General features: G+C 44.2%; 1 protein-coding gene across 1 annotated transcript; it reads left to right on the forward strand.

Annotated features, from left to right (window-relative positions):
• Positions 1-622: 622 nt before the first annotated feature.
• ttbk2a (tau tubulin kinase 2a) lies at positions 623-19,206 on the forward strand (the record flags this gene model as incomplete). Its single annotated transcript, XM_080513123.1, has 16 exons — positions 623-929; positions 5,538-5,689; positions 6,972-7,119; positions 8,297-8,370; positions 10,821-10,961; positions 11,346-11,450; positions 11,866-11,931; positions 12,092-12,184; positions 12,269-12,394; positions 13,070-13,227; positions 13,399-13,606; positions 13,750-13,973; positions 14,072-14,624; positions 15,494-15,832; positions 16,633-17,594; positions 18,756-19,206. The coding sequence occupies exons 2-16, from the start codon at positions 5,621-5,623 to the stop codon at positions 19,204-19,206; spliced, it is 3,717 nt and encodes a 1,238-aa protein (XP_080369249.1). The 5' UTR covers positions 623-929; positions 5,538-5,620.
• Positions 19,207-22,311: the final 3,105 nt, after the last annotated feature.

A 22,311-nucleotide genomic window follows, 5' to 3' on the forward strand; every position in this document is an offset into this window, starting at 1 on the left:
GGGTAGTATAGCTCTTTGTTTCAAAAAGGTTAAGGATAACCCCCCTGATCTAATGCATGCATTGTGGTGCAATAATCTCTTCTAAACTCATACCAGTCACTGCTAAGCAGTGTATATGTTAATATTTACAATTACTCATTTAACTTCATGCTGTCATATTGACGTTTGCTCTGCTTTTTTATTCTGTGTTCTTTCTATGTGGAGCTATGTTGACAGACCCCCCCCCCCCGGGATTAACCAAGTGTTCTATTCTATTCTATTCTATTCGAGTCTGGCTGTTCACGTTCTCTGACTCTTTGGCGCCATCTAGTGGGATTTTTAAATAAATGAAAATGACCTCTTGTCCATCTAAATATATAAAGAGAATATGATCATCATAAAACATTTTTGCGTTAAACAATCTATCCTCGTCTCATGATTAAACCAAGCTTTTTTTCACAGTCTTCATCACTGAGAATAAACGTCGTCTGTATTTTCGTACTGCGCATGCGTTTCGTGGTAACTCCGATTTAAAGCCCCCCCTATCACCCCCCGGCGGCCCCTCCCTCTTCCACTTTTCCCTCGCGCTCCCGAGCTGTTGCGAGGGGCGATGGAATCGGGGGCGCGCGCGCAGGAAGGCTGATCATCATCACCGTCGTCGTCGTCGTCCTCGGATAGGCGTCACGTCACGGATCCGCAGCGACCGACAGAGATGCTGAGGTGACAGGCAGAAGGAGAAAAGCGACGCTCCGGTTCAGACACATTTCCACCGGCCGCTCCTTCCTTTATCCACAAATCACCGACGCCGTCTCCTCCTATGGACGCTCCGCTCGCTATGGCACTCCGCTCCGTGTCGACGCCGCCGCCTCCTCCTCCTTCTCACACACGGGATTTTTCGTAACCACACCCGGTCGCTTGTTTGGATCGAGGATTGGCAGCGAAGAGCCGAGGTAAGGATCCAAACCACTCTGCAGCGTCTCTCTCTCTCTCTCTCTCTCTCTCTCTCTCTCTCTCTCTCTCTCTCCCCCTTGTCTGTAAAACGCCCCCCATGTTTTGTCCCCGTGCGGCTGCATGCATTCAGCTCGTGATCCTGCATGTTGACACGGCTTACAGTCTCGGAATAAGGAGACTTCATCCCTATGAGCCTGCGTGGCCTGTGGACGGCCGATGTGCGTGGACGCGCCTGAGTAAATCTGCTGTGGCAACCGACTCGCTATGCAACAGCTCTCCACGGCAAAACCAGCGTCCAGGCTGGATGGATGCGGTATAACATCACGCGTTGAAAATGTATTGGAATATTACTGCAGCTGCCTGTCTGCGACAGCGTGGGATTTTTTTTTTTTTAATTTAATTCTGCTATAACACAACAGTGGCTCCTTATATAAAACCCTTGTCATTTAAAATACTCAAACCAGGGTCTGGCTGATATTGTGAATTCTCTCATGTCCCGGTTTCACCCGTTCTAGGTTTTTTATTTTTTTATTTTTTTACCCCCACTCCATGAATGACATAAATTGCCTGGAAGCAAAGTGTATGGAGGGGCCTCCCTCCCTGTGTTGGCTCCTCTCCAGTTGTCAGATCAGACACTGATTTCATCCAGCAAGTCTCCCTGCCCTGCTTCCTGAACCAGGCCACTCTGGGATTAGACAGAAAATTGAGCAAACATTTAAAGATTTTTCTTCCCCCCCCCCCCCCCCCCCCTTCCGCCTGGTCATGCCTTTCATGATCTGCAGCCTTTCAAAGCCGTGAGCTGGTTTGTTATTGTGGGAATATTTACTCTGAGAATTGAGTGTGAAGGAGGAAACCTCTGCCATGGGACCACTCGTTGACATTTCATGATGCTTTGTGCAGCTCTGAACTTGCAAGCTTTCCAGCAGACCAAAAGGGCAGAGGCGACATCAAGCTGCAGTCAGCAAATGAAAATCTCACTGCACCATCGTCGCCATGGTGACGCTGGGTCAGGAGGCGTGATTCATGGATGAGACAACGGAGCTTTGGCTGTCATAGATTGGTTTAATTTTTTTTTTTTTGGCCTTGAGTATACACATCCTGGGCTTTTAGTCCTCTTCCTTGATGGTGACTCTTATGGGGGAGGAGGAGGAGGAGGAAGAAGAGGAGGAAGAGCAGATCTGTGCTTTACTGCGAGGTGTGAGATTAGTCACAGTGTGTGCCAGCCTGGCTTGTGCATAGGTGTGTACACTTATGCAATATGTGTACGAGTTTGTCAATACAGTGTATTTAGGGCAGGTTTTGTTTCATTGTCTTTGTTTTTGTGGGATTAAAAAAATTAATAAATAAAAAATCAAAGATATGTCCAGACTCCTGACCTCGGGGTCAGTGATGGAAACATGTCCCATCATCTGTCATCTTTTCGAGCTTGGTTTTTCCTCATATGCTCTGTCTGATATGCTTCCCTCAATGACATTTGAGTAATCTCGTCCCTGGGTGATGTTCGACATCTCATGTGTCACAAAGAGCACGTCATTCACCCTGTCAGACATATTCCTGAAGCCAAAACACTGGAACACGAGGTGACCTTGAAGTTCTGACACTGAGGTTATTTAATCACATTGTTTACACTCAGCTGCTCCTCCCTAAAGGGTTGAGGTTTTTTTTTTTTGTTCTTTTTTTTGTACAACATGTTTCCCCGAGGGATTTTATAGCACGCTTCAAGATATTTGCTTTGTCACTGGTTATGATAAATATATTTCTAGCCTAACCACTATTACTATGGCACTACTACATTTTGTCTGGATCCTAATCGTGGGGGACCCAGGATCAAATCTGTGGCAGGAAGAGTGTCCTGCATTAATACTGGCAAGTTGCTATGGCTTGTTATGCCGACCCTGTAAAAGGGAGCAGCTGATACTATAACAGATCCTCAGGAGATGAATTCTAATGACTTTGGTGTTGCTATTTATAATTCTTTGTGCACCACTGCCTGATTTTGTGCCCTAAGGACATTTCTAGACATTATGCATTACTTCAAATGACCATCACCCATCTTGCAATATTTGAAAGTCACCAATTGGAATAAAATGCATGCTTATGGACTGTAGGAGGAAATGTGAGTACATAGAGACTTTACAAGAAAAGCCCCACAAGGTCAACCTGGACTCAAACCAGAGACCTCGTTGCTACGACGACAGAGTGCTTGAACACTGTAACATTCATAATGTCAAAACACACTTACCCATCATACTTTTATGCAAATTGTGGCTAGTAGGCGAAAGGCCCTGTCACGCAATGTAAATTAAAATAACAAATACTTGGTGGAGTTCTATAATATCTTTTCTCTTACCAATGTTTTTATGAAGAAAAAGAACCATTACGATGCTTCTTAAGATGCATAAAAGCTATCTTAATAAGCGGGGAGGGTAGGTAAAAAGGGGTCTGAAAACATTTAGTTTTGATCAACTGTCTTAAAGTAAATCATCCAAATATAAATGAATGTTTTGATCTTCAGTCACCATACCTTGTACATTTGCTCAGAGCTGTATTTATACTTACTGTTGCATAATTCTTTAAAAAAAATAAAAAAAAGCCCCTCAAATACAGTAAATCAGGCAGTACTAACTTACAATAACTTTGTAGTAAAACAATACAGCTGGGAGTTGATCACAGTCAATCAAAGGGGACTTTTTAATCCAGATGCTCGTCCTGTGAACTCGTCATTCGTGCGTTGGATCAGTGCAGCTTCACCTTGATCACCGAACTCCTGAGCCCGCGCCCCAGAGTCACATTTCATGCTCATCATTTTGCCGTTCTCAGTCAAACCGCACTTTGCCCTCGCTCATCTCTCAAACCTTACACAGGTGCATGATGGGATTGATTGCCTCCTTGATGTTGGGATCGTGGCCTGTAACCAAATCGCGTTTTGAAGGCTTGTTGCATAACCGAAGTTCCCTTGCACGCCGCGCACTGCACGATGAATCAAAGGCGGGCTTTGCTGCGAGCGTTTGAAGGCAGACGAAAGGAAGTTAGCGGCGTGTGCTCCCCAGGGAAATGCTTATCTATGACACGGATGTTGTATAATGCAGGAACGTAGAGACGCAGCTTTTCCAAGGGAACACGTTTGAACCTTGTCTTAGAGGGATGTGTTTGTTTTTCTTGTGAAGGAAGATCGTACTAACAGGATTTTTTTTCTGCAGCGATTCCAAAACAAGTCACCTTTTGTAAAGATCGTCTAAATCATTACATAATAGTTAGAATACATATTCCCCCAGAATGACATTGGAAGTCATGAATTCAGGTATCTCTTGCAAGGTGACATCCTGAAACACACTACATGCCTCATTTGCACTTAAGTTATTTCTCATAAGAGAAAATTAAGATGTCAATCCAAAACAGTGCCGAACCAGTTATCTCAAATGAATATTTGTTTAGGTGTTACACTAAAGTGACTATCTTTGGATTTTTTTTTTTCAGACAAAACAAACAAAACATAAAAAGTTAGGTGAAATAGATAAAAAGCACAATGATGAATCTTGTGCATTCACTTGAGGCTGGCTATAAGGGATGATCTGGAGACCGCGGCAGTGTCCTGGTGGACGGGATTAAAACGTGAACAGATCAGAGGGATAAAAAATCTGAGAAGTTCAAAGATAAAGTGAGAGAGGACGGAACAAGATGGTTTGGACGTGTGCTGAGGAGAGATGGTGGAAATACTGGAGGCAGGGTGTTGGAGGTGGACTCGTCAGGCAGGAGAGGATTCATGTTTGGTTTAAAAGTAGAGGAGGAGAGATGAAGGCAGACGATTTGCTGTGGTGGAAGGAGCTGTGAGACAAAAAAGAGTTACCGGTACTTGATAGGAAATGTGGTTTTCACAGTGGCTCGCATAGATATTTACTCAAAAACGAACTTAATTTCTTAAAGATTGCTGAAAACTGCACTTAATTTGTTTTGTTAATCAAGTACCTCCCTCATAAACGTGATTCTGATTATCCTGAGACATTCTGAAATATTATTGTTGTATCTATTAGCTTGTGACACATGTAGAAAATACTAGATGGAGCTGTAAGCATTAGACACAAAACGGAGGTGGTAATGGATACCATTTGTAAAGTGGGAGGAAAGAAATCATGAGAATAAATGTGCAACTGCTGGGATTACATGTCAATTTGATTTCAAAAGAATCCCATCGGAATGCATATTATTGTCAACATTGTTACCAAACCAGAGCTGAATATTGAGTCACCTTAACTTTACTCTACCTATTTTAAAACTTCACCTTGTATCTAATGTTGTATTCTTCTTAATATGTCCTCCCTGGCTGTCAGACAGAGGAGATTAATGACCAAGTAAGAGTTTTCCTTTGGACGAAGCCTCTTTGTAATATAAGACATCAGACTTTTGCCTGTTAGACGGCGGGGAGAGTTTATCCAGAAGGACAGCTGCATGCAGCAGGTGTGGCAGCCGCTGCGATGGTCAAGGACCAGAAAGCTCCAGCTATCGACGCTTCACTTTGTCTTTCAGCTGGGACACTGTTATGTTTGGCTTGTAGCTTTTATATAAAAACCCTTCACATTTGCAACTTCCTCGTGATTTTATTTCCACAGGGTTCCTCCTAATGCCTGGCCCAGTGTGAGGCTGCTGGTTGAGGGGGAAGCAGTGAGGACAGCATCCCTGATTCGCTGACGGGATGAGCGGGGGAGCAGAGCAAGCTGACATCCTCAGCGTGCTCTCACTGGTCAAAGAACGATGGAAAGTGGTAAGTCGTGTGTGTGTGTGTGTGTGTGTTTTTTTTAATTAATTGATTTTTTATAGCGTACAATAGATGGTGTGTTCATCGCTCCATCGCTGTCCGCTCCGAGCTCAGACGATTTTTCTACAAACAATCACTCTTTGTTCAAACAATGCTTTGCTCTGGCTCTGAGTTCCTGTGCGTGCCTTTAAGTCTCTCACCTCTGGGTTAGACACTTTGTGGGGCTGTGTCTTTTTGTCCAGGTTGCGCCGCTGCAGCATAGGAGATCCAAAAATAGCCCATATAGCTATTTGTGGCAGTGCAGTGTGCTATAGGCAGCAGCAGCAGTGTTCCCCAAGGGCTGGTGTCTCTCACACTGCTGTGCCAGCCCGAGCGCCATGTGAGGTTTTTTTTTTTTTAAATTCCTAACTGGCAGACTGGCACCACTTCCTGTCTCCCAAGGAGCAGCGTTACATAAGCACGCTGCAGCTAATCCCGCGACTTCAGCTCCGAGTGCGACACAAAACTGTGTGTGTGTGTGTGTGTGTGTGTGTGTGTGTGTGTGTGTGTGTGTGTGTGTGTGTGTGTGTGTGTGTGTAGGACACCGAAGGTCACGTGGGAGCTTAAAGGAATTTAAAGCTCTCGTAGTGCCGAGAGGTGAGCGTGCAGAGGTAAAGCAGAAGTCAGAGCAGAGAAAGTGAAGTGCAGGAGGGTTGTTGGGGAAAATCCATCCCGTGAAAGAAAACAGATGGCAAAAATGTTGGCATTCTTTCAATATTTCTGTGTAAATATATCAAAATACATGACCTAATAGAAAACATCAAAAATGAACTGCCATGTCACCAGTTTTGATTTCTATTTAATAGTTGTTTTGTTTGACACCATTTGGTTTATACTTCAATTACAACACTGCTTAACCTCAGCTGGCAAGTTGAGTTGGTGATGCTGCCATGAAAGCTGGCTACCTCAAAGCCATGCTGTCAGGATGAGTCTGTAAAATCATGCATAACTTTAAATCTACAGGAGAATTAGTTTTTGTTTTTTGACATCTCACTGTATTTTGCACAAGAAGGTTTCATTAAAATAGGCTCAAGTAAAAATAGGTAGTAATTATTAGTAGTTTTCATCACCAATACTCTGCGCCACAACAAAGAGACACTTTAAAGTTTCAATTTAAAGGTTATTATGGCACTATTTTACTCATCCTGTCCACCCAAGATGAGATTGGACTGTATGTGGTCCCTGAAGTAAAATGAGTTTGATACCCCTGGCTTATTGCATTTATTTGAGTGTCACTCTCTCCCTGCAGGTGAAGAAGATTGGGGGAGGTGGGTTCGGGGAGATCTACGAGGCGCTGGACCTGCTGACGCGGGTCAGCGTTGCTCTGAAGGTGGAGTCTGCCCAGCAGCCCAAACAGGTGCTGAAAATGGAGGTTGCCGTGCTGAAGAAGCTCCAGGGTGAGTCGAAATGGATTCACTGGATTCTGTTACTGGAACCGATCGATCCTCTGTGACACAGTGACCTATAGAGTCACCCCAAATGCTGATATTGGTGTGTATCATTATGCAGGACAAAATTTGATCCTTCGGGGAAAAACAACCAAAGAAGCTTTTCCAAGGGTTTAATTCTCCGCGATCCAGGAAATGTCATGTTAGTAGGAAATGCCGGGGGTTAGCCTCTATGCATCAAGAGTGAAGTCGAATCAGCTTTCCCTCAGAGACCAGATATAGATCATCTGACTCAGGGTTCTGCACAATCTGTTCAGATTCTGCAAGAGAAAAAAAACACTGTTGTTGTTGTTGTTGCTGTTGAATTTGACATCTTGGGCTTGAATGCTATTAAAGTCCTATTTCAAAGGAAGTTTCAGTGCTGAGACACTGCTGGCTTTCAGAGAAAAACAGGATAAACACTACAGGAATCCTTCGGGGGGGGGGGGGGGGGGGGGGGGCATACCATTTTTGATCCTTTATCTCTTTTTTAACTGTCTTTTCCTTCCTGCCTTTTTTCTTTCTCCCCTGAGAAGAAAATCAATGGACCAGGATCATGTTTGCTGTCTAATGGCTTTGGCCTGAAGCATCATGGTTCTGTTGCGCCCTCGGGGGAGTCAGCATGTAACTTGAGGCGGGCTGAACTCCAGCCTCCCCCCAAAACATTGCTGACCTGCCCAGCTATAAAGGATATATATCGACCCATGGCCTCAACATATGTATAATGGGTCACATTGAGCCTCACGTAGATTCCGTCATTACATTATTTCACTTTATAGTAACCTCGATCATGAAATTGATGACAGAAGAAACCGGAGCAGACACATTTTTTGTTTGTTGTTTTCAAATATTAGTCTTGCTCCAGCCTGCTGAAGGACAGTGCACGAGTGTCTTTTGATGCATACACATGCATACACAAACACACACACATGCAAACGCACACGGGAAGCCCTGGTGCTTTAAATGATCATCGCAGTCGTGCAGGAAAGCTGGTGAAGGGAGGGCAGCAAAATGTGGGCACACACACACACACATATCATCATCATCATCATCGTGATTCATACACCTCGCCTGTGTCTTATTGTGATCGAATGATGTGGCAAATGTCAAGTGAGGTGACGTCATCCTCTCCTCGCTCCTCTCTTAGGTAAAGACCACGTGTGTCGCTTTGTCGGATGTGGCCGCAATGACCGCTTCAACTACGTGGTGATGGAGCTTCAGGTTAGTGCCGGTGGAAGAAGTGTTTAAGCTTCCTTTTCAGCCTGACTGATGTGAAAGTCAAGCCACTGATGAAAGTCATTCGCTATTTTGTTGCACGTGATGAGGATTTCCCGCTTTTTGTGGACATGCATGCTTGTTCAAGACAAGCAAAATGCAATTTAAAGTACCGTAGTTGTTGCCTCGTGGCAGACCTCAATGCCACCAGGAGGTACATAGCTGGATTTTTGTCACATTTGTATGACAAGCAGTTAATATACAAAGAAAAAAGTGATTCTTTTTTTTGGTGAGATTTAGATCATGTTCTGGATTGAAATGAAAACTTCAGATTTTACAATAAAATTGAAATTTAGAATGAATTATTTATGTAATTTAACAGGATGATAAGAGAGAGAGATATGGATCATATTCTGGATACTAAATTTACAAGAAAATACGAGATCCACAGTATGATGCACATGTATAAGTGCACATATGTACAATGGACAGAAAATTAAGTTTAAAAAGTTTAAAGTGAAAGTTAAACTGTATTAGTAACACTTACTGTCAGATAAACACGTATGAACCATACAGTATACAAAGACTTACCAGACACTTTAAGAATTAAGGAAATTTGTGTTTCTTTCTTGTAACAATGCTTCTCAACAGTAGATTTTTCTTTTGTTTTTTTTAAAATCCACATGCATGCGTGAGATAAACAACATGGCTGCGTATGGAGGTTGTGCCGATGAAGCATCTCTCAAATGCAAAACATTATTTTTTTTGTCATTGCTATTGACTTTTTCTAGTACCTCCTTGTAGTCTCAATCAAGTGTTTGTATTGTATCTGCTTGGCAGCCTGAGCAGGAATCCTTCCGCAGTGGTCTTTTGGTGTGTGTTCTAAGAATCTACGTGCCTCATTCGACAGCCTGTTGCAGCATGCGGTTTCTCCACACGTCACTGCGGCTTGTTAAATGAATACATGAATAAATGACCAGTATGTGTGGTTCTTCAGATTTGAATAATCCAGTCTAATAAAAAACAGTCGATAGAAACAGCAGAATAAGGCTGTTTGGCATACACATACACATACACATACCGGTACACATACACATACACATACACATACACATACACATACACATACACATACACATACACATACACATACACATACACATACACATACACATACACATACACATACACATACACATACACATACACATTCACATATTCAACTCTGCTACTCATCCCACAAATGCATGTTCTTTACATGTGTATTTAATGGGAATTAAACATGTGTTGTGCTGTGTTTACTTGTCATTTTGCATCAAAAGATGTTCTCATTTTCCATTTCGCTCTCAAGGTGAAGCATTGGGGAGGCAGGGATTCAACCAAAATTTACGTATGGAGTGATACACCATATGTTTGGAGTGAGAGCCTGGGGGATGTGATGAGGTTCAAACTCGATGAGGAAGGGCTCAGCTTCCCACACCTTGAAAACTCTTGACTGAGAGATCGCATTTCTGTCTCTTACTGTACTCGGCGATTGTCTCGAAGCTGTTTACCAGAAGGCGAGACGAATAAATAAGCCAAATAAATATTTAAAAAATTCTAAATATACTGTCACATATGAATAATTGATCCTCTAGCGTACATTAGATTAAAGTAACTGCAGAGGGGAGTAAACATACTATATATCTGAGTTTTAAAGACTGACTGTAGATCTACGGGGAAAGGTGTTTAAAGGTAACGCAGAGTGCAGGCTGGTTACACACTTGTGAGTTTGAGTGTGTTTTATCCATTACGTGAAGCTTTAATACATCACATCACATTTAATACATCATCTGAACTTCATCATAGCTGGAAGTGAAGCGTTAGGAAAATGTGGTTTGGTTCAGATTAAAACCCACAGGAATGATGCATTTTTCCACTCTGTACCCCCCAACTGCACCATATGTGTAACCGTAGCAACGTGTGCTGCTGAGTAAGGCTTTACTTCTCTTGTTTGTTGTCCACGTCACATATTTCTTTTGATTTCCTTTTTTTATTATCTTGTAAAAATATTCAGTTGTGTATTCGTTGATTCTTTCGTGTGACATCAGGGTTGATTTTGTGATGTAAGCAGATGGGGGGGTGGACAGGCTTGTGGACAAGGTTGTGGGGGTGGTGATGAAAAAATAAGAGAGGAGATGAATGTGAGCAAAACTCATCTCAAAGTAGGAAAAAAAATGCAATATAGTTTATAGTATTAGAAAATGAGGTTATTGTAATTAGTGTGATGCAGGGAAATTGAAAGGCAAGACTATAATAACAGAGTAACTCAGAACTTAGTAACTTAAAGAAGGAGACTATAACTTTTCCCTGTGCAGCTCAGTTATTTACAATGATAGATTTCATCATGAGTAATTCAGCACCGTGTGGTCTCGGTGTGAAATTTAGCTTGATTGGGTTTCTGTTTGATGTTTCAGGGTCGAAATCTGGCCGACCTACGAAGAAGCATGACTCGGGGAACCTTCAGCATCAGCACCACCCTGCGACTGGGACGGCAGATTTTGGAGGCCATCGAAAGCATCCATTCTGTCGGCTTCCTGCATCGAGACATCAAACCGGTGCGTCACCAAGACTTATATTCATCAGATTGTAAATTAGTTTCATATTTTATTGCTTTTGTTCTATTTATCTCTGGCACATAGCAATGTCATTTAATTTCTATTGTTTGTCTCTCGTTTTTAATTATTGGCTGCTTGTTTAGTTGCTGGCTGAGTGTTAAGCTGGCTCAGCATGAGTGCTGGATAAATGCCCAGAAATAAATGTATGCAAATATTGTTTGCCTCATGTGCTGCTGCATTAAATTATATTTTACTGTCGAGAACATATATCATCTTTAAGCTATTTGAATATATATATTTTTTGGGTTGCATGGACTTTTCAAGCACAATCAAAATTTCTATCAACCTTTTCCTTGTTTGTTTGTCTTCTTGTTTCTGCTACAGTCCAACTTTGCCATGGGTCGCTTTCCCAGTACCTGTCGAACCTGCTACATGTTAGACTTTGGGTTAGCACGCCAGTTCACCAACTCATGCCAAGAGGTCCGACCTGTAAGTATCCTTTGCTTTCTTATATTAATTTATTTCACCAGTAAATCATCTGCTCACAACTACACAGCAGAACAAAATTAGTGATGTAAGGATGTACTCAATGGATCAAGCCTATAGCAACAGCTACATATTTTTCCCTACCTTGTGGTGGAGACCAAAATGCTTAGAATTAAAAACGTCCAAATCAATCTTTATATTGATTACAAATTGTGGTAAGTGTAGAATAAACTGTTAGATCTGACGTCCAAACATTTATTGCTGCTCGAAAGTGGATAAGAGCTTTAAAGTACTTTAACTATTATAAACGTGACCAAACTTCAGTCATTCTGTCTCTTTTTGGGATTTTCATTTGTTCTTTGATGTGGATGTAACCATACATATATTAGATGTATTCAGTGACATCATCATTTTACAGCCCCGTCCAGTGGCAGGGTTCAGAGGAACAGTCCGATACGCATCTGTCAATGCACACAAGAATAAGGTGAGCAGAAATAAAAATCTGTGATGAAGCATTTATGTAATTTGGGATGTTTTCTTGTCGGATTACCTTCTCAGCTTTCTTCTTTTGTGTGGATCTATCGACCACTAAATATTGGTTACTGGTTATTGGTTGCCAGTAAAGATGTAGTGTTATTTTACAGGAAATGGGTCGCCACGATGACCTGTGGTCTCTCTTCTACATGCTCGTGGAGTTTCTGGTCGGTCAGTTGCCATGGAGGAAGATCAAGGACAAAGTGAGGAAGACTAAAACCTCACCAGCCATCTCCAATAGCCTCTAACTAATGAGAAATAACACATTTCATTTTTTTCCCCCTCAGGAACACGTGGGGAAACTGAAAGAGACTTATGATCATCGTCTGATGTTAAAACATTTGCCAGCTGAGTTTGGTGTTTTCTTGGAACACATTTCCAGTCTTGACTACTTCACCAAGCCCGACTACGAGGTAACACCAGAATGTAGCTTGGATGTCTATGCTGAATAAAGTAAATACACCAGTGTTACATAGTGCTCTACAAAGATATAATGAAATAAAAATGTTAAAAAATAAAATACTCAGTAACATACAACATGTCAAGACAGAAATGGCAGCAAAATTCAGGTTTGCTTGTAGATCATAAAAACTATTTAGGGAAATACATGTGTAAATGTATGACAACAGCTCAGTTTTCCTCAGTATTTAATCATGAAGTGGGAACTGTCAACAGGTCATTATTAGAGGATGTCAGGTTACATAAAGGTCTGTATAGGTGTGAAAGCACTGATAAATATTCAGGGGCGAAGCCATTAAAAGTAAAATCTTAAATGATTCCTTAAAAAATGGGAACCAATGAAAAGACTTTATAACTGGACTAATGTGTCTTGCTGGCATATTCTGCAACAATTATCTATCTATCTATCTAACAACTTGCAGTTGATTAACACTTTGAAATTACAATAGAATAATGTAAAGGCTCGATTTAAAGCAACTGGCAATAGTTACACCTATGACTCTGGATTCGTGAAGGCTTTTCTGTATAATAATCACTTTCTTAATTGATGAGTTCAGATATTTTATGTAATTGTCATGAATGCAAACTTGTTTTTTTATGTAATGTGCACTTCTGTGTTGTTGTTGTAGCTGCTGATGTCAGTGTTTGACAACAGCATGAAAACCTACAATGTAGTGGAAAATGACCCCTACGACTGGGAGCGGACCAGCACAGATGGCACCCTGACGATCAGTGCCAGTGCTACAACACCGCAGCATCACACCCGCCTCACTCCAGCCCACATGGGGTATGTTTGTAATGAATGCACTCTGTGCAGAATTATTCAAGTGTGTTTTATTTGAATGAAAATGAGAGCAGATGACAAATTAGCTTTTTGTTTGTTCCATATCCACAAAGTTGTACAATCAAGCCTTTTAATGGCTTCAAACAGTAACGTGTTCATGGTTGGTTGTTGCAGCATGGCAAATGCTTCCTTGATCCCCGGTGACCTCCTGAGGGAGAATACAGATGAGGTTTTGCAGGATGAGCAGCTCAGTGATGTGGAGAACAACCCCGCTCCTGAACGCATGCCGGGATCTCCCCTCCACCAACACCGCAACCAGGAGGCAGATGTCTGGGAGGAGCTGGATCGCAATCGAAACCGCATCAGGACGGCGGTTTGGAAGGTAAGTCGATGTAATGATAAGCAAATAATGTTAACATAAAATGTGGGATTCTGAACAGAAGTGCTACAACAGGATCAAATGAAAAGGTTGAATGAATTTATGCCATTCGAGAGTGATTTACAATAGAAACTGTGTCTCGACAGGCAGCGACAGAGGAGGAACACAGCAACAACCAGGGCAACCAAGGACACCAGAGCCCCTATGCTGGGCCAAGCCTCGGTTCTCCTGTCAAACTCCATTCTGAGGTGGTGGCTTCAGATCGTGATGGCCCTCTACTGAGGAAGCTCCGCAACATCCACAGCTTCGACTTGGAGAGGAGGCTTGGCCTGGAGTCCAAGCCCACTGCAGAGCGCTTCCTGGATGGCGGGTAGGTCCTTTGAGTAAAGTCTCTGTGTATTGATGTCTGTTTCGTTTTTAATTTAAAAACAAGAGAACTGATTGTCTGCATGTCTTTTGTCCTTTCAGTTCAGCCAAGCAGCAACCTGGCACCGAGCACCAGGAGAAGGGGGCTGATGGAGCTGCAATCATCCCAGTAACTCAGGGTCAAGCCATAAATGCCGGGGAGCGTCCCGATAGAATCTGGCACTACGACGAGGAGTTCCTGCCTGGTGGCGGTTCCCCTAAGCCAGCTTCTCCTGGATCTCTGGAGCAGGGAGAGGGGGCAGCAAGCAGTGGGGGCTTTGTGGCGCTCAATCTGAGCTCTGGGAGGCAGGATATTGACTCCAGGGAGTGGGTCATGGTGGACCGGCCCGGTGGCTCCCCTGGAGCGAAGGCCACGACCAGCCCTTCAGAGGACGATGAGGAGCCAGAGGTGCTCCAGCCGGAGGAACAGTCTCCCGGTTGGAGAAAGGGCAGCCCAGGCCCTAGCTCTGGCAAAGCGAAGCAAGAAAGCATGGCTTCCTCCAGGGGAAGTGCAAAAATGGATAAGTTGGAGCTTAGCATGGGCCCGGTAGAGGCTCTGCCCCCTGTCACCCCAACTAGCCCAGGTGAAGCTCTGGCAGAAGGAGTCCTCACTCAGGTAAGATCTTCAACTTGCAGGTCATATCGCGACGTGTCATACATGATACTGACTTTAGTCAGCATTTTACAAAGTTAAAAGGCTGCACAGAGTCAGAGTTCTAGGCATAGAACTTCGGTGCTAGTATCATACACAATCAGAGCATCACCAGCTGCGTCTTGCCGTAGTTTGAAGCTAAATGTTACTGCTTTATGTTTGCTCGCTTCTTCACTCGTGTGTACGTGTTAGTAGAAGTTATTTGTGACACAACTATTTATCAGATCACAGCATGGGATAAAGAGAGCTTATGGCTTTGAAATGCATTTTACTTTGCAACAGGTATGCATAATTTTGCTTTATTTGCAAACATTTGTGTTTGGTTGATTCTTTTGCATTTTAAATCAAATAATTTATTTTATGAATACATTTTGGTTTGGTCAGCTTAAATGACCCGTTTGCCCCTTTTTTTCATTCCATAACTTCCCAGTTGTCCAGTTGTACTTTTCATCATAATCTAAGATTTAACTTGAACTTTGGTGGTGCTTACTCAAGTTCTCCAGCAGCTTCTTCATCCTCAAGCAAAATGAAAGTGCTCAGTGTCCCCTCACTTTTTCCCCACAACCAGAACTTCAGCCTTCAAGATGAAACAATATTCGGCCTTAACAGGAACATCCTCCCTCCCCACCTTAAGGGTGTTCCTAAGACTATCGCTAGGATCCTCACAGTTTACCTGTTCATAAACCTAAATGGATTCGTTCTCCCCACCAGTGCAGCCTGCTTGTCACACCCCACAGTACTTCAACCATCCCTCCTCCATCTTCTCACTCCCTCACCAATCTCACAACCCCTCCTCTCTCCACCTCCCGCTTCTTTCCCCTTCCTTCTTTTAGCTCCCCACTTCTCCTCCGTCTCTGCCTGAGGAGATTCTGGTGCGGACATCCAGCCCCATCCCTCTGCGCTCTCCCAGCCCTCACACTCTCCTGACCACTCTATCGGATCCACTGCACCACCGCCAGCAATCCGGCATCAGGCGCAGCCAGTCCGCCGACCAGCAGCAGCAAGAGCGCCCCTCCTCCTCCTCCTCGTGCCACGCCTCCCTCCCTCTACCACCAAACCCCACCCCTGGCTCCCGCTCACCCAGTCGTAGGAAACTGCCGGCCATCCCTGCGGGTGCTGCCAACACCAAGTTTCCCTCAGTCATACGCATCACTCGCGCCCAGCTTCAGCAGGTGATGAGCCCATCACAATCCTTTAAAAAAAACAACCTCCATTCACCTTCCTCAACTTCAGTAGCAATACACCGGCTGTTAACATTTTTGTTCTTTCCTTCATTTTTTTTTCCCCCTTTTGTTCTGTTGCTGGTTTTGGCTTATTTGTTCTTTTGGCTTGCTCTTTGTGTTGCCGTCAGTCAGCTCTCTCCAGAAACCATGAAGGGCTTTGTGCAGGCCAGGCAGAGCATGGGTCAGATGTGTCCTTGTGTCTGAACATGTGTTCTTGTGATCTGAATAGGGTGTGTGTTTGTCTGATTGTGGCATGTGTGTTTGGAATGTCGACTCATGACCACAGGTTGCATGGTCTCTTTTGTTTCAGATCGTCTTTGTCCTCTCTATCTTTCTCTTTCTCTCTCTCTCCCTGTATTTGTTCCTCACCCTCTCTTCGCTGAAGCCCCCTGCGAAGTTGCGTGAACGTTTCCTGTCCTACTTGCTGGTTTAGTACTCACAGCTTGACTGACACTGCCATAGCACTTGTGTGTTTCGGTCCGATAATGGTAGCTATGGTATTGCATGCCATTGCCAAACTAATCACCATTTATTACCCCATAATATAAAATACTTATCTGTTTGCACATCTGCATCAGGCTCTTGCTGTAGCTCTACAGCACAACTCGACATGTTGTAGTCTATCAGCAACAGACCTCTGACAACTAGAATATTATTCCCATCTTTCAAGCGTGCTTTTTGAATCAAAAATAATGCCCGTGTGTCTTTCTCTTCCCACCCGTGTCTCCGCCTTCCCCCTTCCCATGCAGTTGACAGCTCAGCGTCCATCTGGGCTGTCCTCCCAGTCAGGAACAGACAGTGCTCCGCAGTGTCTCCTGCTGGAGAGACGTGGTGAAGCAGAAACTGAAGCTCAACAGGTCCAGGAGAACACGGTCGACCTCAGCTCCCCTCAGGATCATGTGCCCACCCATCCAGGGACACCGACAGACCCTCTGGCTGAGGCACTGATCAATGGAGACAGCCGCACCAAAGCTCAAAGCCCCGTGCCGGGGCGTGTGTCTTCCCCACGCTCCCCACGTTCACCACGCACACCTCCCCTGCGCTCACCGTCCTCGCCACGCTCTCCTCGCTCCCCCCGCAGCCCTATCTTAGCCAACGGCCACCTCTCCCCTCCAGTCAGCAGCCAAAGTAATGGAGCCTTTCCCAGGTTAAAAGATCCAGACAATGATTCCGGTCCGGCTCCCTGTGCCACAGAGCCTCAGTTAAATAGAGAGGGTGAAGAAGTGAACCAGGCACGGGATCAGACCACTAGTCCAGCCTCCTCTTCGCCGGCTGCCCCTCGTAAGGATCCCAGCCGCAGGCACAGTCGCATCCCTGTACTGGAGCCCTCCAGTCTGCTGGAGCCTCCTCCTCCGGGGTCGGCTAAGGAGAAACTCCTACAGAAGAAAGCCAGCCACCACGGCCCGGTCCCCTCTCCCACAGCCTCGCCGTCCCTCTCTGACAGGCGGGGTCCCATAGTAGCTTCCCTTGCGAGGGATCCGCTGTCCTCCACCTCTGACCGCTCTCAAGATGAGGACTCTCTAATGGGCTCGCGTTCTGACCGCCAGGGGGATGATGCTCCGTCTCTCTCGTCCTCCTCCAGTCCCTTATCCCGCAAGAGCCGCATCCCTCGTCCTGTTCATTCAACCTCCTCCGCGGAGCAGCTCGCTAGCCAATTCCTGCCTCGCCCCCCTCCTGGAAAGCCACCAGGCCGCCCCACAGTGGAGGGCAGGTAAACTGATACATTTTTTTTGCTCCAAAGGTTGTAGCATGAACATAGACCATGTAACAAAACCATCATAATCAAAGCATGCCCCAACATGCCAGGAACAGCATGAAGACACTCAGTTGAAAGAGGCAGGTTGTCTGCGCCTTTACACCTTTTGTTGTCCTTGGGCTGAATATTGCTCAGTTAGAATATTTAAACATCACACTTAAATGGAATTACTTTAAAATGACACAGATGAGTCCTTGTTACGTTTTGGACATAAAGGTTAAGTTTATTTCATTAAATTTTGGAAATAGAATAAATTCTTGACCTGCAGAGGCTTCCCCAAAATAAGATAAATTCACAATGAGATTATATTCATATACAAGGATGAATTATTTGGGATATGTTTCCTCATTTTCAAGGGGATTCCCACACAACACAATCATTGAAGTGACTACAAATGTTAGACTGGCAGTCAACAGTATGATGTCAGACAAACGTATAGAGCGAAAACAAACGGATTACAACCACACTTTGGCCAAAAGCGCCAAAAGTAAATACGCAATATAGAGTCGGCTCCAGTTAAGCTACTTTCTATTTAAGACAAGTAGTTAAGCTACTTGTCTATTTTCTATCCCTGCCTTATCCAAGTTTATTTTATAGCAACTGGAGTTGACACTTGGCCAAAGGCAGGATACGTCTTTGAAAGGTCACCAGTTCTTCATCGGGCAAACAAAGAAAGACCCAATATCAAACACAGCATTCACACGTATTCAGAGTCATCAATTATCCAGTTTTGTGCAATCATAGGTGGAATCTGTGCAGGTATGGGAAAACTTGCATTTCTATCTATTGATGGATGTGTGTGTGTGTGTGTGTGTGTGTGTGTGTGTGTGTGTGTGTGTGGGTGTGCGTGCGTGCGTGCGTGTGGGTGTGTGTGTGTTAATCAGTTTTAATGAAATTGATGACAAAGGGCGTTGCACAAAATTGGGTGATATACCATTTAAAGCTTTATGACGACTACATGTCACAGACAGGGCGATAAGCTGTGCGACAATCAGTAGTTTGAATATGAAGGTGATAGTGATAATTTTAATTACTTTTGTAGAGATACATTTAATTTTTCCCATCGCCTGAGTCCCTTCAAAGCATATCCAAACTTTCTTTTCTTCACTCACTCAGGCTTAGGCGCTACCGCATTCGTGCTGGCAGCACCAGTGACTCAGACCTTCTGACATGCCTCGCTCAGCTGATGCATGGCTCCCGCGGCTCGCCTCTACATCACCGCTCCTCGGCCCAGCACGGGGGCTCCAGGATGGGCATCTGCAGCCTGACGAGCTCCCCGCACCACCACCACCGCAGCTCCAGCGCCTCTCCTCGCAGCTCCTCGTCCCTGCAGCGCTCCGTCAGCTCCTCGCCTTCCCGCCATGAACACCGTGGCGGCGGGGGAGGGGGCTGCTTGGGCCGCAGCCGCTCGCCGCCCAGCTTCTCGGGCTCGCCGCCTCCCCGCCGCTTCTACCCCCACCACCAAGAGACTTGCTGTAGCCGGCAGGCGCGCTCGGGGCCGTTCCACCTGTCCAGGGGCAAGGGCTGCAGTCGAGAGGGCAAGTGCTCCAGCAAGCTGAGCAGATAGTTGCCCATGAGACGTTGCCATTGCAGAGGATGGGAAGACTCTATGGCTACCATGGGGTAGACACTCGTCATCATAAAAGCCTGTGTCTTCCAGTGTAATCAGAAACGTGGCCCTTATTTTGCTGTTCGTCTGAACTTTTCATGTCTTGCTCCTTTCCCAGTGTTCCCTTCTCTCCCTCTGTTTGCAGGCAGGTTTCGTCATTCATTTATGTGCCCAGCTTTTAAGCAACGCTCCAGAGATTTCGTTTTGCACTAAAAACTGTTAGGCTCATGAGGGAGAGATTTTAAAAAGGACTATAAACATTTGGGTTGCAAAGGGTTTTTTTTTGGGGGGGGGGGGGGGGGGGGGGGGGGGTGCTTCAGGCTATTAAGCTCTCAAAATGCTGGTTCCTGCATTGCTCATTACTCTGTAGCACTTTTCATGACTTCATTATGAAAACGCCACGGAGCATATCATACAGCAGCTCACTGGCTGAATGACAATGCATAACCAGCGAATTGGACTTCATGGGTTAAAATGATGGAGTGCTTTATTTTAACCAGACATGCACTGTGGTCCCAGATGGCATCTTCATTTTATGCACATCATCATGTTGCAGATCAGAAGGGTGAGGCTGCAGAATGAGTGATTTCCTGATGGAAGCAGCACTATAATAGAAAAATCTATTGTAATGTGTGTTGGTGGGCACATAAATAAATCAACCTCCTGCCGATTCAGCTTTGACCCATTCTGCACCACAATATAGAGTAACTTTAAAAGCATATCTCCAGTATTAATGCATTTGAATGATACTGATGGAATTTCACTGTCGCCGATTACAACTGAGTAAAATATCTGGCTTGAGCTTGACTCGGTTATCACTCCTCTGCTTTTGGAGACCGCAGCAGGGTATGATGTTTACTTTATGCTAAATGTGAATGCATAAAGACAGAATTTGTGTACAGCTGTATTTATTGAGATATTTATTTTGATGCTGAGCAATGCTTACGACTCCCACCCTCTTATGTGTGATCGTGGATGTGTCGTTTTGTGTCACTCGAGGTAGTTTTAAGTGTTTAATCGAAAGGGATTGCCTGAAGTGACCCTTTATACAATCAATCATGTGAAGTGCGTGTGGAGACACACCTTTTTGTGCCTACTGTGTTGCTGAATCCAAGTGTCACACTGAATGAAGGGATTATCGATTAGCGTGGAGAAACTCCTGTTTGATGCGCCGGTGGGGGGGAAGTGAACTTTTCCAGTCGTGACTGTTGTTGTAGCAGTAGTAAGCATAAATGACACAAGGTGCATTACTGACGAGTAACGCTCAGACACAGATGTTTGTCTCAGCCTGTGCCTTGGCACTTTGGGCAGCTTAAGGATTCACTCTGGTGTGTTTGTACACAATAAGGAGCCAAAAAAAAAACAAGACTTGTGCCAGCACTTATAAGAAAACCCTGTCCGTTAGCATTCATTTATGTAGTAGGGGGTAGCAACAGAAGCATTTGTAAATCTAACACAATTTTGACAGCAGTCAACTTGAGGAAAGAGTAGCTCTATTTGTGACATACAGGTAACATTACCTATTGTAGCTGTCCTGTGTCCATACCAGGTCAGTGTTGAGAGATAAAACTCTGAACCAATGTGAATTTCAGACCTTGAAAACCATTTTGTCAAATGCTATTGAAAACGGAGGCCATATGTACATATACCTTTCTCACACCAAAACAATGTTATATATGCCTCCATGTGCAAGAATGTTTGATTGTATTGAGTTTCTCCTTCGCAGGAGAATATCTTTTACATAATAACTTGCAGTATGTCTGCGCACATGGCTAAGGAATCAGCGTATTGTTTGTGTTTGATTTAGTTAGGATTCCTGACTTTAAATTCTCCTCCACAATTTCTTCCCACTCCTCTGCTTGTAAGATACTGTAAAATAACCTTGGCTTCCTTCCAGTGCTACTCTTTGCATGCTTGACACAAAAAAGACCACACTTCAACTACTGAGTAAAAAGCTGCATACCACCTACCGTCTCATGGTATTTATGCTGTGAGGGTTTTAACCCTGCAGGGACGTCATTACCTGCTGGGTGAGCCAATTTCATTTTTGTGAGTCTATTTATTCTCTTTGAGTAAACTTTAATATTCTTTTTGTATTCCTCCCACCTGATGTTACTTTTTTGCACCTAATGCATTGGCTTGGAATGATTGCAGCTGGAATATGATAGACTGAGCATTTATTAGTGCATAGAACTGACACAATGTACTAAATAAGTTTGAGGTCTTGAACCGTTGGAAAGACTGACATCTCTTTGGCATATATGGCAGAGGGTCAAAGACATCACATTGTGAAATGGTTGGATAGATTTTGCTGATGTGATTTGAATGGATAATTATGAGGGAGTATTAAATGTTCACACTGCTTTGTCGACATCAAACGTGCAGAACAGATCCTGCAGTTACCCACGCGAGCCTCACAGAGCAGCTATGATGACTCATCCTGAAGGCAGACAGCGTTCAGTCAGTCAGCCGCCTTAATGTCTCTTCTCTGCCCCTCTGTGCATAGCGAGGGATGACTGAGCCTTGTCTGTGTTGGATATCATTCCACTATGAGGCCAAGCCAAGCCGTCACTTATCTCGCGTCACCGCGGTCAATCTATCGCCACTGATATCAGCCCTGGTGGACTTTTCTGCTTACAAAGCTGTAGGAGAGCGGGAGTGCTCCCTGTTTTTCTCCGAGTGTGTGGACCATTTCTCGATTGACCTGTGGAAATTAGCTCATTTCAGGGTGTCACTGTTCAAGGTGTGTTTGTTCGTAGTGTGACTCCTGGGTGCTCTTGAAGAGAGCTGTGCAATTCCCACGTCGCCAGCAATCGATCTTTGAATTCTCCCTCTTTCAACTAACTCTTTCCAGATATTTTCAAGCTTTCAACGTTAAGAACTCTGTTGTGCAGACTTTTAATATATACCTGTAAAATATTCAAAATACTATTTAAATAAAGTCATTATTGTACAACTATAACTTATATGCTAACAGGCATCGGTGAAAGGGACAGACACTAAACAGCACTGCTGGTTTTTAAAAGATAATCAGACTTCTACTCATGTTTTCTTTTAATTGTT

The sequence above is a fragment of the Blennius ocellaris genome (genome assembly GCF_963422515.1).
Source record: "Blennius ocellaris genome assembly, chromosome: 17".
NCBI lineage: Eukaryota > Metazoa > Chordata > Actinopteri > Blenniiformes > Blenniidae > Blennius > Blennius ocellaris.